The sequence below is a fragment of the Lampetra planeri genome, chromosome 32, assembly GCF_965212315.1.
Source record: "Lampetra planeri chromosome 32, kcLamPlan1.2.h2, whole genome shotgun sequence".
Taxonomy (NCBI): domain Eukaryota; kingdom Metazoa; phylum Chordata; class Hyperoartia; order Petromyzontiformes; family Petromyzontidae; genus Lampetra; species Lampetra planeri.
In genome coordinates this window covers 4,263,752-4,280,968 of record NC_136138.1, presented here as the reverse complement: position 1 = coordinate 4,280,968, position 17,217 = coordinate 4,263,752, and the positions used below count along the sequence as shown (strand labels likewise).

The 17,217-nt window shown below is 51.7% G+C and overlaps 1 protein-coding gene across 1 annotated transcript; it reads right to left on the bottom strand.

The window, feature by feature from the left end:
• Positions 1-2,001: 2,001 nt before the first annotated feature.
• On the bottom strand, positions 2,002-16,488 carry LOC144729337 (ubiquitin carboxyl-terminal hydrolase 44-like). The gene is made up of 10 exons (XM_078609524.1): positions 15,403-16,488; positions 14,246-14,445; positions 9,171-9,394; positions 7,239-7,519; positions 6,555-7,019; positions 5,887-6,177; positions 5,377-5,635; positions 4,827-4,935; positions 4,229-4,446; positions 2,002-3,417 (listed from the first exon to the last, which is right to left on the bottom strand). The coding sequence occupies exons 1-10, from the start codon at positions 15,577-15,579 to the stop codon at positions 3,197-3,199; spliced, it is 2,445 nt and encodes an 814-aa protein (XP_078465650.1). The 5' UTR covers positions 15,580-16,488; the 3' UTR covers positions 2,002-3,196.
• Between the last annotated feature and the right edge of the window lie 729 nt (positions 16,489-17,217).

Below are 17,217 nucleotides of genomic sequence, written 5' to 3'. Positions count from 1 at the left end.
TTTATACCTACGTGACTTCACCGAAAGAACCAAAGAGTATGAATTCCTGCAGTGACGAAAGCTTCAAATCAAGATTGATGTCTCGTGTTTCTATTTGCCCTTGTGTCGTGGCCCAAGGTTTATTGCCTTGCAAAATAAACCCGTCCTAAATCGCCTGGTAAATTAATGTTGACGTGTTTACACGGATGAATTCATTTCTTGGCAGACTGTGGTAACTCAAGCGCAGCACATTCCTCAATAGCACTGCCCTATAAGGTAACCACATTTTAAAAAAATGCCACGTTTCAGACAATGGGGCTTCTTCACAGCAGCAGCAGTTTAATTGAGGTGTTGTGATTTGTATTTAACTTCTTTCGCACCGTACGTAGCCAACCGTGCTAATCGGAGGTGCGGGGGAAAGACCACCCTCAATGCAGCATCACCAATACGTGAGATATACCAAATACCGGTAGCAATTACGTGCGCTAGGACTTGACCACGCCAGTAATGATCGAGTTGACCTCAGAATCATCAGGCCATCGTTGCCGTGACAACAGGAGCTGTCCGTGCCACTCAGGTCGCAATGGCAACGGGAAGGGCCCTCGAGTGAACGAGCTGCACAGCTGCAGCGTGGAGGCCTTCGTGAGGAATTCGAGAGAAAACAAAACCAAACCCAACGTCCCCGACATTCACCCCAGACCACACAGCACTCACTTCATCAGCCATGATCAATCCACCGCTGGATGAAAACCACCTCCCCAAGCTGTCGCCATGTCCGTCGGTCCGATAATGTTAACGCATGAGTCAATAGTTTTTTGCTTCAAAGTTAACTTCCCCACACATTTAAAGTTTTAATTTAAGTATATTATTCAGGCTTATATCGTTTATTCTGGATAGCCTCGCCGAGTCTCAAGATTCTTATCAGGAGGAGGGCTCCTGCTGCTTTTGGAGGTTTGGCCAGTTGCATGAGTGTTCGACATCATGTGGGAGGAAATTGGTGCTGTAATGAAATTCTTTAGTAAATGTTCTCCCTTCTCTCATCAGGCTAGATTCTCTCCATCTCATGGCTCTCCCCTGAACTTCCCTTCTCCGCCACTTTCCTGGGCTTTCTGTTGGGATATGATGGTGTGGAAACTCTTTAATGGAGTCTGGGTGGAAAAAAAAACACTATTTTCCTGGGACCTTTCCAAGCTCCTGAGACCTGAAAGGCGGCAACTGTTTCTCTCTCTCTTGGGTCTGCCTCTGAGAAGCCGCAGAGGTCAGGTTAACAATGCGCTGGACCGCGGAGTGGCCTGGCTACTGGAGTTTTTCCTTCAACATCATGGGCTTTCTGGACTCTTGACGGCTGGCATGCCTATGCCGGACATTGTCTAAAATTCGTACTTTTATTCAATTCGTCTTCAAACATTTAGTTTTTCCATTCAGTGTATTGTTGAATTTTGCAGTCCATCGAAATGTGCTTTTAGAGTGTGTTTCAAAATTTAAGCACTGGATGAATGCAAATCCTGTTCCTTAAATAAGAAATGAGACTCCACTAATTATCAATAGACAACTAATTTTTTACCAATCCGGGAAAAAAGCTGACTTTGTCCTTAGGGGGACAAACGATGTCCGGATTGTATGTGTTGAACTTCTTTCGCACCGTACATAGCCAACCGTGCTAATTGGAGGTGCGGGGGTAGGACGACAAACTAAACATAAATCAGTTCTCAAGAAATTCGTTTTCAAACGAGATTTCAAAGTGCATAGCTCCAGTGTCTTCCTAATATCGGAAGAGCAATCCAGACGGCCGCAATGTATTGACCGTATTTGTTCGATGGTTACCCAAAAGCCACTGCGAGGATGGGTTTGCGTGATGGTGTATGCTCCTTGACTAGATCACAAAGGTATTGTGGTTCATTTGTGGCAAGAACTTTGCGTGCGATAAATAATGACCGCGACCTTAAACTCAACTGAAAAAAACGTGGCACCTCGCGGTCTGATTTCCACAAGACGGCGCACGAGACAGACGCGACAGTCTCCTCCTCTCTCTCATGTTTAATACTAAAACATGGTAATAAATGTTCACGCATTAAAGCTTTTTCTCCTGCTAATAACAAGAGCGCGAGCGCGGGGTCCTGAGCTGAGGCAATCGAGCGCACGACTGCTGGTAACCGTGGGCCGTACGTATTTACACAGCAGGGCACTTCCATGTTTAAAAAAAATTACACAAAATAGTATTGTGCGTTCGCACTTTGTAAAAAAACAAAATCGCTCTCTCCCAAAATCTATAAACGCCAAATAAACATCGTGCAGTTCGTTTAAACAAAAACAAGCGGTAACACGGCGACAACGAAGCACAACTGAAACACGAGGCTCGCGTTTCAGTTTAATATATAATCTTGGACCAGATTCCCACGCGGTGGGGCGGCTCGAAGTTCTGGGGAAAAAAACACGGCGCAGCAAGGCGAGGATGACCGCGCTTTGCAGCCGTGGACCAAATGCACCGACGTCAGCGCGACTCGGCCGTCGGCTTAGGAGGCGTGGCCCTCTCCTCGCGGATCTCGTGAAGCGTGGCCAGTGAATTAACGTCACGGCCACATGGGGGCCCCCGGCGGCGCGAGATGGGAAGCGTCGTTAATAATGACTTGTGGCGAAGAGACTCAAGACGACTCCATACCGGCCTCGTCAAAGCACAGAGCAGGCACTGTCGGGATCATTAGTTTGAATGCGGGCAGCTGCCGGTGAATGAATCTCATATGCGGTGAGCTCATAGTCAGCCATCAACGAATTCATTAATAAATCGTAATATAAAATGTTTCTTTTATTGCCTTGATTTTGCATATTCCGGCCCTGAGGACATATTCATTCCATTAAAATCAGTCGGCACAGTGCATAATTGTGTGAATTCCAGTTTAGGGTTAGAGGGGCCCATGAAAGAATCATCATCTTCCGGGGAGCCATTACACGGCACAACGCGAGGTCCTGCAGGTGTGGCGACTGAATTAAAAAAAAGTATCATCATTGCAAACAACGAGCTGTGAACCGGATGTAAAACAGACAGCAGGTACAGAAGAAACCAGGCAAGGCTGGTTTGGAGCAAGAGGGCTTTTAGTGTCACAGACATTTCCAGCTGACGGTGAGGTCACCGTATAAGGCTTTTCTTGGTCGTGCGTGCACGGGTGCACGAGAGTCTTGTCCTGCGAGCACGAGAGTCTTGTCCTGCGAGCACGAGAGCTCATGAGAGGTCGAGCCTCCGCCTGCGCCTCCTCCCGGCGGTGTTGGTGGCGCGGTTGGGGGGGGCGTGGGGGGACATGGCGGGGATGCTGGAGGGGCACGCGGGAGCCTGGGGGCCGCCGGCACGGCACCGCGTGTAGAAGAGGATGTAGGCCTGGGCACGGCAAACCTCCGCCACGGACACCACGTCCAGCCGCGAGTCGTTGCAGTGCACCCAGAAGCCTGCGCTCGCCAGACGCGCACGCAGAACATTCGTTGCCAGGCTCACAGGACCCACCGTGCAGACCGCACACACAGTACATACAGAACACACGTACAATACATGCTAGATGCATGGCACACACAGCATGGATGCCAAACAGAGCAATACCAGATACATACAAAGACAAATAATTGTCACTTATACAGCCTAAACAGACTGTTGGGGCAAGTGCTGTTAGCGAGCACCGATGAAGGCCAGCACAGCACATGATGGGGTAGAAGGCCAACACTAAGTCTGACTGAATACATAGCACACTCACCGGATCATAACACACACACACGCAAAAATATCAAACACAGAGCGCGCACGCATAGCACGTACACCATGCACGCGAGATACAAAGCCGTTACGTAGCATATACACATATGTCAGATACACATAGCACACACACAATGTAAAGTAATTATTTACCAGGAAAAGCCCACTGAGCTATGAGTTTTTTTTTAAATCAGAGGCGACCTGGCTACACAGTTTTTCGAAGGGGCTTATCATGTGGAGGAATTTATAGTTGCATCCATATAATGAAAACACGTGTTTCTAGCTATGGAGAGCAAAACCAGAGGAACCTGGAGAAAAATCGCCATCAACTCCAAATATACAGGCATTGTCAGGGTCGGGATCAAACAGACTAACTTCAGGGTACCAGGCTAGAGAGATAACATCTCACCACCGCAGTGCCCCTAATTACATGACACGCACATCACAAACACACAACGCACACACACGTATATATCATGTGCATCAGGGTCATGGTCAGAGTCATGAGCGTACCGCCCTCGGCGTTGTAGCAGTACGCCGTGTAGTGTCCTGAGCCGAAGCCTCGCCCGTGATGCATCACCACGGCTGAGAGGTCGTATGTGCTGGGGTCGGCACCACCGCCACCGCCGCCGCCGCCACCACCGTCATGGCTGCAGTACGGCGTCATGCAGAGTCGCTGCTCAAACGCCACATGCACGCCAATCTTCTCGCGGTGATTTCGGCCCGACCACCTGCACATGGCCACACCGTGTCGCTCACAGGTCAATTCACACAATGCTGCGCCCACACACTCATCATCATCTTCTTCAGTGATGATCTATCGATTGCTGAATTAAGGTATTTTCTAGCAGTCGCTATCGTTCATGGTCTCACAATGCAATAATCTATTTGGGGATTTACAGGAACGCACAGGCACGCATCGGGACTTACAGAGATACATAGCAGTCACACATAAGGGCACAAGGGGACACATAGAGATACATAGGGACAGAGACAAGCAGGAGAAATACAGGAGAGGTACGTACAGACTCACGGGGACAAACAGGGACACACGAGGACACACAGAAACACAGGAGAGACACAAAGCGACACACGTGGGGCAGCAGTTCACCTGAAGCGCTTGAGATGCAGGCGTAGCACGCGCGGCAGTCTGTGCACCAACAGTTGCTTTTGCGCCTCGGTGAGTATCGGCTGCTTGGAGGAGGAGCGACGTCGCCGGCCTGCCAGGCACGGAATGGCGGCATGACATCACCGGTGAGAGTGGCACCGGATCGCGCCGCAAGCATGACGAGCACGCGACCACTCGTTCACCACGTGCGTGTCTGTTCTTTATGCCATGCGAACTCAAGCCGAGCATCTAAGCCGCCGCTTGTATCGCTACGTAATCAATTTACACGCTGTATGCAACTTGTATATTTTTTTAATTCGCGGAACATCCGGCATGCAGCTTATCTAGAGCGATACGCACATGACTCCTGCGCACATAAAACATGTGTGACGTGATGTGGCACGGAATGATGGTGTTGCATGGCATGATGTGGCGTGATACAGTGTGGCATGGTGTGGCGTGGCGTAGCATGGGATTGCGTGGTATGGTGTAGTATGCCGTGGTGTGGTGTCGCGTGGTCGGTGGTGGTGGAGGTGTGGGCGCGAGCTCTCACTGTTGCACGTGTCACAGGAGTACACTTTCCCGCCATCCAGTGCCTCTGTCTCAGTGAACTTGGCGAGCATCTCGGTGAGGGTGCAGCCGCCGTTCGTGCTGCCACCAGCACCGCTGCCACCAGTGCCGCAGCCACTGCTGCCACCACCATCGCTCTCCACTGCCTTGACCAGGCCGTGGTAGCGCTCGGGGAAGTCGAGCGAGAGGTCCCAGAATAGCTCATTCCTCCGTGACGTATGCGCGCACGACAGGCACGTCACCTACATCCAGGAGAAAATAAAACGGCTATGTGAATTCATATTGTGGCTGGGTGTGTGGGTATCTGTGTGGCTGTTTGGATGGATCGGTAGCCTGTTGGGTGGGTGAATCGGTTGGTGGGTGGGCGAATGGATGGGTGCCTGGTTGGCTCGCTTACTGGGTGGGTGGGTGAGTGAGTTGTGAAAGGGTGGCCGAGTGGGTGGTCAGTTGCGTGAGCATCTGACTGCATCGCTCGGTGGCTGGAAGCCCCTACCTGGCTCAGCAGCTCCCCCTGGAAGATGCTCGCCACCACCCGTAGCACCTGGCGGACGAGCTTCCGCTGGGAGAGCGGTGATGGCGGGAGGCGCGGGAATGGGGACACGGGCGCCGCGTTGGCGTGGGGCGGCCCCGGAGGCCATGGCAACACTGGTGACACCGGCGACACTGGGGAGCCGGGCCCGGCGGAAGAGGATGATGCTGCAGCCGCTGCCGCCGCCTCCAACTCCTGAAGCACCTTGTCAAGCAGCTCGCACAGGAACTCCTGAGCGTCCTGCTGCGCATAGCCCTGCCGGCGCACGCAGTCCACGCGACGTTAACTGCGGTCGACGTCGTCCCATCGTCGTTGTTACCGCCAATTCACAGTGAACGCACCATAATTTAAATGAAGGCTGGTCAGGTGACATGGTTCTGGATTCCCATTTGAGATCTAGACAAAAAAGGTAAGTTTCTCCGATGACACTTGGCACATTTCCAAAACGAAAAGCAGCGTCTATCGCTAAATCTGGTCGTGAGAATCGCTCTTCAGCCCGCCGGTGAGTGAGCTGTACATCGCATCATCGCCACCGTCACAAACATTCGCGTGAACCCCCCATCCGCCGAGTGCCAGCTACACCACGTACGACTCTGGCCGCGCGTCGTCGGCCCGGTGCCCCGCACGCTCACCTTGAATGACGGCACGAGGCGCCACACCGAGTGCAGCATCGCGTAGGGCGACACTAGCGCCCACTTCCCGGACCACATGACCCTGAAGAGCGTGTGCAACTCGTGACAGAGAGACACGCGCTCCTCCTCCTCTTCCTCCTCCCGCTGCTGCTGCTGCTGCCCGTGCACCTGATGCTGCTGCCCGTGCGTCACTCTCTCTGCGCCACCCCCGCCGCTCAGCCCGGCCCTGCGGCTCTCACGTCTGGCGCTGTCCGTGACGGTGGCCGCCGCCTGCCCCAGCCCCGTGGCCTCGCGGTAGCACTGCTCCGAGAGCTGGCGGGCCAGCCCCGCATGGCGACGCTGCCGCCGGGGGCCCGTCGGATCGTCGCCCTCGAGAGGCCACGAGGTCGCACCGGGGTCGGAGCCGGCGCCGCTCAGGTCGAGCAGCAGAAAGCACTGGCGGAACGCCTGCAAGTGGCTCAGCACCTGCACAGTAGCACACAGCGATGTCAGGCGCACAGGCAATGGCTGAGTGGCAGAGACTGCTACCATTGGCAAACCCGCTCGTGCGGGCAACCCCCTCACGCTGGCTATCCACTCCAATAGGCAACCAACCACATGCCGTGTTGACACAGCACCACCACAGCACCACCACAGCAAGCAACGCTGCTGTGTTGTTCCCGCCGCCGCCGGTACCACCCGCACCTGCAGGATGGAGTTCATGTAGCACGTGTTGCCCAGGTTGCGTAGCCCCGTCACGCCGGGGGTGACCGTCGGCCTGCGCTTCAGTGGAGGGGACGGTGCGTCCGGAGGCAGCGCCGGGGCAGGCGAGGGCGGGAGAGGGGTCAGTAGCATCGCCATGGCGACCGCCTCCCCGGTACGGGGAGGCAAGGCGGCTGGCGTTGGCGCGGGCGCCCGGTGGTTGCGGTGCTGCATGACATTGCTCAGACGAGGGCTCTTCCTCGGGGGCCGGCTGGACATCTCCTCTACACAGGGGAGGGAGCGAGGTGGGGGTGGCGGAGAGTGGCAGCAGGGAAGTTGGGTGGGGGGGGTGCGGGGGGGCCTTGTTAGAAACAAAAATTACCACTCACATCCGCCAAAGTAGAAATAATCACGAATCCTGGGCACTGTCACCCGGATATACTATATGGTCTAAAAGTCTCAATCAGTTTAAACTTCCCGTAAATCACGCGACTTCTCTGTGTGTTGCCACCTCCACTGCGAATTCCTCCCCTCCGCCTGCCGCTCGCTGTGAAAATAGACGCTGCTCCCCCGTGCATCAGCATCGAGGCCCTGATGCAGCCTCTTCCTCCTCCCGTCCTCATCTCTCCTGACCCATTGCTCCTGTTCCTCTTCCATCAATACCCTCACATTTCCCGTTCGTTCTCTTCCCCTTTCCAGTTGCTTTTTCATTTTGCATACATTGCATCTCTGACTCTACTCCCCTTCTCACGGTGTAGCATGGGTAAACGTTTTTATTATTCATACGTGCAGGAGTTCATTGGACTGTTGCATTGCAAGACTAGGACAGATGATGATGACTTGGCGAGGACTTCATCCAGCAATGGATTGATCACAGCTGATGATGATGCTCTTTATATTTATGAGAAAATAAACCAGAACTGTTTCCCTCAATCTAACCAAACGTTTTATAGACTACACATATACAGCCCCTTTGTCAAACCATGCTGAATGAGTGCCTCCCCACACTACATTGGCCACGTGAGTAAGAATATATATTTAGACTGGAGGAATCCGATGAGCTATGAAGTTCTTTTTCACAGATGTCCAGTAAGTAATTTGACCATGCGTCACCAATCTTGTCAATTCGGTGGCAGGGCGGTGCATGACCGGTTCAGCTATCACACTCCACTGATGTTGGCCGTCACTAGGAATCAAACTCTGGTCACAAAATTCTCGCTGAATCTCAAGACCTCTTTTTCGCGGGTGGTCCTGCTACATCGTGTAAGTTCCACCACTGAGTGTTTGGCTTCATACGTGAAACGAATCTGTAGAGAACCCCGGGGATGAACCGGGGTGAACCTGCCACGTCGCACATCCAAGCCCCATGCACGCTCAATGCCGCCACTGAGATCTGACGAAAAATCTGGCTCATCGCGGGCGTATGTATGTTGAACTTCTTTCACACTCTACATCAGAGGTCGCAAACGGGTTTTGATTCCTTACCCGTACCCGTACCCGGCCGCACCAGGGTCGCAAACGGGTACCCGTACCTGTACCCGGCCGTACCCGTACCCTACACGTACCCTACCCGTACCCAGCCAGGTACGGGTAGGGTACGGGTATCGGATACCTGATTGCGACCTCTGGGATGAAGCCATGTTGCAGGCGTGGGTGGGTTGATTCTAGGAACTTGAATTGTGAGAAGAGACAAGACGTTGGGAAATGAGTGACAAACGGTTACTCACCAGTGACTCACGGTCTACCCGTACCCGGCCGCACCAGGGTCGCAAACGGGTACCCCGTACCCGGCCGGGTACGGGTATCGGGTACCCGGTTGCGCCCTCTGCTCTACGTAGCCAACGATGCAAATCGGAAGTGTGGTGGAAGGACAACAAACTAAACACAAAAAGCAGTTCTTAAGAAATTCCGTCACCGGCCAAAAACTCGGCGCACCTCTGTGTCGCCGCCTGCGCTCCTGCCGCTCCCTCTGCGCGTCCTCGCGGCGCCGCTGCTCCTGGGCGGTATCCGACTCGTGCAGCGCGCGGCGCCGCCCGCTCACCGTGAGTCCCGTCCACGCCGCGAACACCTTGCGCGCCAACGCCAGGCGCCGGTGCCACAGCGCGGTAAACATGCGGTCCTCGGCACGCAGCTGGGCCTCCACGCGCCGCTCGCTGGGCCTGCCGGGGCATGGAGAGGCAGCCGCACCGTGTCAATAACCGCGGGTGGAAACGCGGAGACGTTAGGAATAGTGACACGGCAAAGCTGAGGGCATAGAAGCTAAGCAAAGCGGCTTTAAAGCCTGCCTAGTGCTTGGATGGGTGACCACACGCATTACAAAAAAACTAAACACATTGCCAAAAACAGTGCAGCCTTAAGAGAAAAAAAAGATAATAGGCGACGTTTTGGGCAAAGGCCGTTCTTCACAGCACATTTCACGTGTTCATTGTGCTTGTGCGCAAATGCGTCACCAAATAATACGCCAACGTAACAGGTCGTTAGAGGCTGATGGGCTTCCAAGATCAGAGGAGATCCAGCACATTCCGAGAAACTCGCACAAAGGCACCAACGTTTCTGCTCAGATGCACTGTACAGCGGCGGTGTAGCCATCAAGGGAGTGTGCAGGCAGTGCAACTGCACCGGGGCCCATGGGCTGGTGGGGTAGAGGGGCATTTCATTCATTCCTATGTCAACCATGCTGCTATGCCACTAGGCTACTGGCAGTAATATGGGGGGGGGGGGGGGGGTAACGAGGCAGTGCTGGCAGCAGCAATGGTGGCACTGTCGTCACCGTGTCAACGCAGTGGTTAGGGGCACAAGGCAGAAGCCATCTGCTGTGCATGCTTATGCGTGTTGCCATGCAATACACGTCTATGTAAGTACACGACGTGTATGCATGCATCGTGGTGTAGTTCAGTGTGTATGTGCAAACGTCGAGTAAATGCGCAGCCCTTTGTCAATCCACTGCTGAATGAGAGGGCCTCGGCGCCGTGCGGGTCGTGGGGGGGGGGGTTATTTGGCCCGTGCTTCGCCAAGTCAATTAGTGCCGGGTTGGTGGAAGCTGGCAGCGCAGAAATACAATACAACAATGGATTTTGCTGCACCGCCCTCTGCTACCCACAACAGAATGTACCAGTATGAATGTATAAATTTTACGTGTAGTTTTGTTATTTTTACTACACATTTTACAGGGTGATACAATTATAGATACCACACTGGTATTTAACGACTCTCCCTCTTACTTTCTTCTCAACAGCTGATTGAACATTGCGACAGTGAGGGCTCCGCATCTTACAGACGAGAGCGTTTATCGACTTAATGAGCGGGATCGAGTTTGGTGGGAAGGATGCATAGAAAGTTAGAAGATAATTTGTGGATTGTCTATTTCTCCAGATTATAATAATTCGTTTCATATCGAGCCATGCATGCAAATTGCATCTTGAAACGCTTAACATTTTGAACCCACAACACGAACATCTTAAAGTAAAAAAAAATATTTACGTCGTAAAAAAAATGTACAAGAACACCAAGGATAGACAAAAAGAAACCCCGACTAGGAGCACGGAGGCGGCCAGAGCACGGACCACGTGGGGCAACATCATTCGGCAACTCAAGCTCCCGACAGCCAAGAGAGTCCAGGGAACAATGATAATAACAATTGGATTTCACAGGGCGTTACGCATGCAAATAGTAATCCCCCATAAAACACTGAACATCACGAAACCAGAACACACGTCGGCTATAAGCATCAGTAAACAAGGACGTGTTTATTAAGTGCGATTTGAATAACGACAGGGAGCTGATTTGATGACATGCAGTGGGAGTGCATTCCACGCTTTCACGGGTACAAGTTAACCTTATCCCCAGTTGTGATAAAAGTGAAGTGCAGTATATTTGATTTGCGTGTTGGTGGGGGGGAGGGAGCTCTCTGATACTGGGGGGTTGTCTTGATCGACTGCTTGGTAGAACCAACCAGTTTTTGATGCCCAACAAAGGCAGCAGCAGCTGGTCTGAATAAGGATAATTTAAATCTGGGAAAATGAATGGGCTGATTAAGCCAGGCCGGGGTAATTGAAGGCCACAGGTGTAAAGAGGTGACTCACCCCTAATTATAATGAGGCCCGATAGGCCAATGGCAAGGCAGCAGGAGGGGGGGGGGCTGGCTGAGGTAAGATAAAGGGCTTAGCCAGAACAGGGAGGTGTTGGATCACGGAGGCGTTCAAGTGCTGAGGAGTGCAACATCAAACCAACAGGCTCCGGGGACAACAGGTGCTTTGGCAAGAATCTGCCGTCGAGGTTGGGGCCCTGGTGGGAGTGCAAGGCTGGAGAGCAGAGGTGCGCAGAAGGCGAGGAAGCCACGGACGGGACGGAGAGAGAGGTTACAGCGGCAGGAGGTTCAGCGAAGGTGGCCAGGAGATGCAGCGACCAGCGGTGGCGCCCGTGCTCGGGAGATATTCAGGCGGAGGACTGAGGTGGCCTGGTTGGGGGTCCTGCAGCAACACAGTGCTGGCCTCCCAGTTAAAGCTCCGTGAAGCTGATGGGCTGTGTAGCCATGCAGAGACTTTGTGGACTGTTGGGATTGTGTAGGGCCATTGGCTTGAGCTGAGGTTCTGACTTGGGCATATGACTTTGTATTTCTTGGAGATGATGTGGCACCATTTTGAGGTGTTGCCCACATCTCACTCGATGGATGTGACCTGGCAGGAGCAACAAGCAAAATTGCCAATCCCTTAAAATTGCCTCCGACTTTGTCAGTGACCGGTGTTGCCCACCTTACAATAAAGATCACTTGAGTGGAGCAAGTTAAAGATAGTCGGGGGATTCACCTTCTGGGGAAACCCTGGGTGAATCTACCCTTGCAAATGCGTCGCTCGCACACAGCTGGAGCTGCAAATTGGAAAGCATGCCGGTCAAAAGTCGTGCACTTTATTTTTGGTGTGACCTAGCAACTCAAAGACGAGATGAGCGAAGGAGTCCTGCTGGGGTATACGGAGAAATGAGAGGAGCAATGAATCAAAGCAAGGTCATGCAATATTCTACGACCGAGTGCAATTTTGAAATGAATTTGACACCTGATTGGAAGACGGTGAAGGGAGAATTAAATGGGTGTCACGTGGTGGTATTTATGGGTGCCGAAGTGCCCTTGCAGCAGCGTTGAATACGTTGAGTGTCAGGAAAGCCAAATAGGAGAATTTAAATCGTGGAGTCTGGAGGTTACAAAAGCACGAGGTTCAGGTTTTCAGTAGCATCTTGAATTGGCGATTGTGGATCTGGGAAATCTTGCAAAGACGAAGAGCTGTTTGAGAAACGTGAAATGTTGAGAACGAGATGGCTCTCAGTCCAGGAGGACCCCAAGATTACACACGTTTGACAATATCCAAGTCTGTATGAACCCTTTCCTGTTTTGAGACTTCTGCAAGTTGCAGGGGGCGTCCCGTTCACCTGAATCTCGGAACTGACAAGCAGCTCGGCATTAATTTTATTTAGAAGCATCATGCCGTTGTTTTTAAAGACCTTGTACTTGCTGCAGAGAACTGTAGTGACGCGACCGCACTACTACGATAGTTGATGCCACGTGCCCTCCCGCATGACCTTGCGGGAGCCTCCGTAGCGATAAAATGTTATTTTCGATTTTCGTCCGGTTTTGATGTACACGTACGTCATCGGAACAAAATCGGCGAAAAAAACTGACGTAGACGCATGGCAAGGTTAAGTGAACAAAAGGTGACTGGCATTCAGTACGAGTAGATCTCTTGCCAACAATAAGGATCGCATTTTTCTGTTAAAGTTGCAGAAAATTTCATGCAATCCACTGAAGACGGAAGTGATATGGGAAGAAGGGTAAGAAAAGGGATGTGGGGTGGGCCTGGTCAATCGCAACAGAGCGGCTGCGTCGTCGTCATCATAGACGTGATAACCAATACCAAACCTAGCAATTAGTTTTTCCTACAGGAAGAAGGTATAGGGCAAAGAGCCAAGGATGGAAAATCTTAGTGTAGAGGATTGCGAGGTAAAAACATTCCTTGGACAGAAATGAAAAAGTTACGAGTAGATGGATATGAAGGGAACCACGCAAAGAAGTGCATCAGATGCCCACAAGGCTGTGTGGGAGTTTTTGAGGAGAATGGAGCGAGCGAAAGTGTCAACGGAGGCAGATGCTTTAAGAAGCACCAAGCGAGAGAGATCCAGAGCAGAATAATGGGAGGTTAGAGTTAGGATGGTAGTTAGTTTTATCAATGTGATCAGGAGGTGTTTTTAAGAAAGGGAGTGACAGATGTTTTTTTTTTAAATCCCGCGGAACAATTCTAGAAGAAATGGAATGATTAATTGTTTGAGTAATGTATGGAACAAGGGTAGATGAGCGGACACAGTAAAGGTTGTTGGTAGAGGATAGAATACAGAGGGGGGTTCTTTTTCTTTAAATTGTGAAAAATGGCAGACTAATTTTCATGAACCGGTGATGGAAGATCTACGCAGTACGGGATGGCATTTGGTTCAGGACAATTTTGGGATGCAGGAAGAACTAATATGGATGCTCGAGGTTTATGAACATCAAACGGGAGCCGAATATGTCGGAGCGCAACGGTAGGAATGAACGGTGAGTGACGTTTGCGGCGCACGAGCGTTAACGGCTTCGTACTGGGCTTTGGGGTGGTCACCAGCAGCATCGTTAACCAACTTGGAAAAATAACCCGGATGTAGGTTGGCCAGGGCCAGGGCCAACCTACATACATATTTGAAGATTTGAAAATTAACGTTAAGTTTATTAGTTCAACATAATTTTTTCCCCCATTTGCGTCCAGTGGTTTTCAATTGGCGATATTATGGAGAAGGGGGCACGAGAGGACCGACACGAGGAAATCCATTTTAAATAGGGGTCAGTTTGTTAACCACGTTGGAAACCGTTTTGTTGTCAATGGAAGACAAGGTCGAAGTAAAAAATTATAGGGTCTTCAAAAGTAACATTCAAGGAGAGCAGCGATGGTGTTATGTTTTTAAAACAACGATAGGAGGCAGACGACTGTGCGCACCGTGCATCGTCGCCGGTGCCCGAGCGGAGCGTGCGGCCGCTGCGCGTGGTCAGCTGGTAGCGCTGGCTCGTGACGGCGCTGAGCGTGGACCGCAGGAGGCGCAGGTCGCCTGTCGCGTTGTCGTTGAGGACGTAGTCGTCGCACGCGTAGCAGTACACGTGCAGCTCGTTCACCTCCAGCGCTAGCGGGTGGCCTGTGTTCTGCAAAGGGGGCAGGGGGGTGGGGAGGAAGGTGTGTAACACGAAAATAAGAAAGGTCTCTGTATTGTTCTCCCCCCCCACCCCCCCCTGAACTTGTTGCACGTGACTTTTGCTTTGGGAGTATTTATCTCGAGCCAAACTTTTCAGCCTTTAAGTTCTTAAAGACAATTCCTGTAAGGAATAATAAATTAATTTATCTTTGGACACTTAAATGCCCCAGCATCTCAAGCGTCAAGTTTATTTTGCGTAACCAGGTGAGTGATTCAAGAGACCAGGGTAGCCTAATTTATTTTCAAGAGTGACCTCGGTTACCAAAATGAATAAAAACAAAAATCCGAACAAAAACAACTGTCACATTGTGAGGAATTGAAAATATCGCAAGCGTAATTTACATGCAGCGCAAATCGGCTCCGGCAGATTACCTCCAGATGGAACAGGGCGCAAATTACAAAACTGACCTAACACGAACGTGACCATCAAAGAAGAACCGTGTGACCTAAAGTACAAATATGTACACAAGGATATATATCAAAGCCCCTTGCACAATGGCACAGCCGTCGATCGAGGGTCGAATTCGAACCGTGTGTGATCGGCATCGCGCCCGCTGAAAGTGTTTGCCTTCAGGGAAGTCGTGAACAGTATACGCAACTGCGCACAATTCTGAGTCGCTTATAACGGCTTTGCCGTTGCTTATTGCCATATCATATCATGGAGTCCCTGGCACAATAGTATGCTACACAGTGGCAGTGGGGGTCGCAAAATGCCGATTTATTACTAATAAACCCCAATGATCCGATCGAAATTAGGGATTTCGATCGGATCATTGGGGGGGGGCACGTGCCACCCCACCCTGCCACTGGCTCCGCCAGTGCCCTTGCATCACATTAAATCTCATCCATCATTCCAATGCCCAGCTGCAGTTTGTCACTTTTGTTGATTTCGAGCCTGCGGGCCCACCTGGTAGTGCAGGAGGGCGTGCTCCGAGATGTAGCGTCCGCAGGCGACGTGCGAGCAGCCCAGGCAGGCCCACACCGACTCGGTGGTACCGCACTCGGCGCACAGCCACTTCTGCGGGTTCATGATGGAGTGGTCCTGGGCGAGACGCAGCCGGAACACGTGGCGGCACTTGTCCATCGCGAAGAGGAAGACGACGACGACGCTTCCGCCGCCTTCACCGGCACGTGCCCCCCCCCCCCCTTCGCAGCGTCCTCCAGAAGAGTCAGGTTTTGTTACGCGGAACTGAGCGTCTGTGAGCAATCGCGGACATCAAAGTCGGTGTGGCCGTCATCAACAACGCCAACATCGGCACCAGCATCATCACGACTACCATAACTACCAGCTTCGGCACCATAAGCACCATCATGACTACCAACACAGCTACCATGACTACCAGCTTCATCAGCACCACCGACAAGCACCATCACTACCCCGACTACCAGCTAGCACCATCACGACTATCAACAGTACCACCACCGCTATAAATACCACCACCGCTACCATGACTACCAGCTTCAACACCGACACTACAATTACCACCACCGCCAGCAGCATCAATACCGACACTACTACCACCACCGTCATTAATACAAGCACCACGACCAGCATCACCATTGCCGGCAACACCACTACCCGCTACCACAACTAGCCGCTTCAACACCACCCTACCAACACTCGCAGCACATCCACTCATCACCATCATCACCGCTTCCACCAGCAATAAAAACGCCGCTACCACGACCAACAAAACCAACAGTACCACCACCACAATCACATCCCAGCCGCCACCAACTACCAGCTACTATAACCATGACAAAGATCCCCCCATATATTTTAATAGGCTGTAAAGGGTTTTTTTGCGAGCACCTTTTGAAAGCCGGAACTGCACACGAGAGGGGGTGGGTGGCCAACACCACGCTCGGTCACATTTGTGTCCCAAGCACTAATGTTTACACACCACACTCATGTACTCATTTAAGGCGGAGTCGATCTAGGGAAATCCCACAACAGTTTCAAATATTCGCGACAACCACTTGCGCCGCCATTCCCCCAACAACATCCGTCACCTCCACAATCATCCCTTAACACCACCACACTACTCCCACCACCACTATCAACATCAATCACGATCAATCCACTGCTGAATAAAGACTTCCCGCAAGCAGTCGCACCGTCCTTCACGGACCCGCGATGTTTAACAATCCATCAAGGATGTTCGCCAACGCGAGCCGTATTTGATCTGTCTGTCCGTGGTGTTCGTGGATTTTTATTATCGGGGTGTGATTTCTGATTTGTTGCTTGAGTCTTGAGTCTCGACCACGAGCCATCATCATCATCTCTTCCAAGTTACTTGTCCTGTACAAGTCGGCTCGCTTGTCTTCTCTGTCCAATACGACGTCTGTTCGCTTTCTTACGTACGTACGTACGGATGTTGAAACTTGATTTTTGTCGCACCACCCTACGTAGCCAATCGTGCCAATCGGAGAGGTGCGTGGGAAGGAGAACAAACTAAACGCACACAGAAATCGAATCCACGTGTTCCTCTTTACGGTTTCTCGGCGCAATTCAAAGCCTGCGTCTTGCCTCCCTGCCCATTCTGTTTTGCGTGATTTGTCCACTTTTGTCCCGTGTTTTTTTGTAATTGTCATCAAGTAATGCGAAATTATATTTTTAAAAACACATGTCTCTGGGCACACGGTTGGTACCATGTAGATTTTTCATTGCTAAGTTTTCGTGTTACACAGACATGCAATTGTGCGGTAAACATTCGGGCAG

What these genes read in the sequence shown, in the direction of transcription:
- LOC144729337 (XM_078609524.1), bottom strand. Translation starts at nt 15,579, where the DNA reads ATGGACAAGTGCCGCCACGTGTTCCGGCTGCGTCTCGCCCAGGACCAC. An exon ending in GCGCAGGCGGCGACACAGAG is followed by an intron (nt 7,520 to 9,170) that starts GTGCGCCGAGTT and finishes TCCCCTGTGTAG; the next exon opens with AGGAGATGTCCAGCCGGCCC. An exon ending in ACATGAACTCCATCCTGCAG is followed by an intron (nt 7,020 to 7,238) that starts GTGCGGGTGGTA and finishes GCTACTGTGCAG; the next exon opens with GTGCTGAGCCACTTGCAGGC.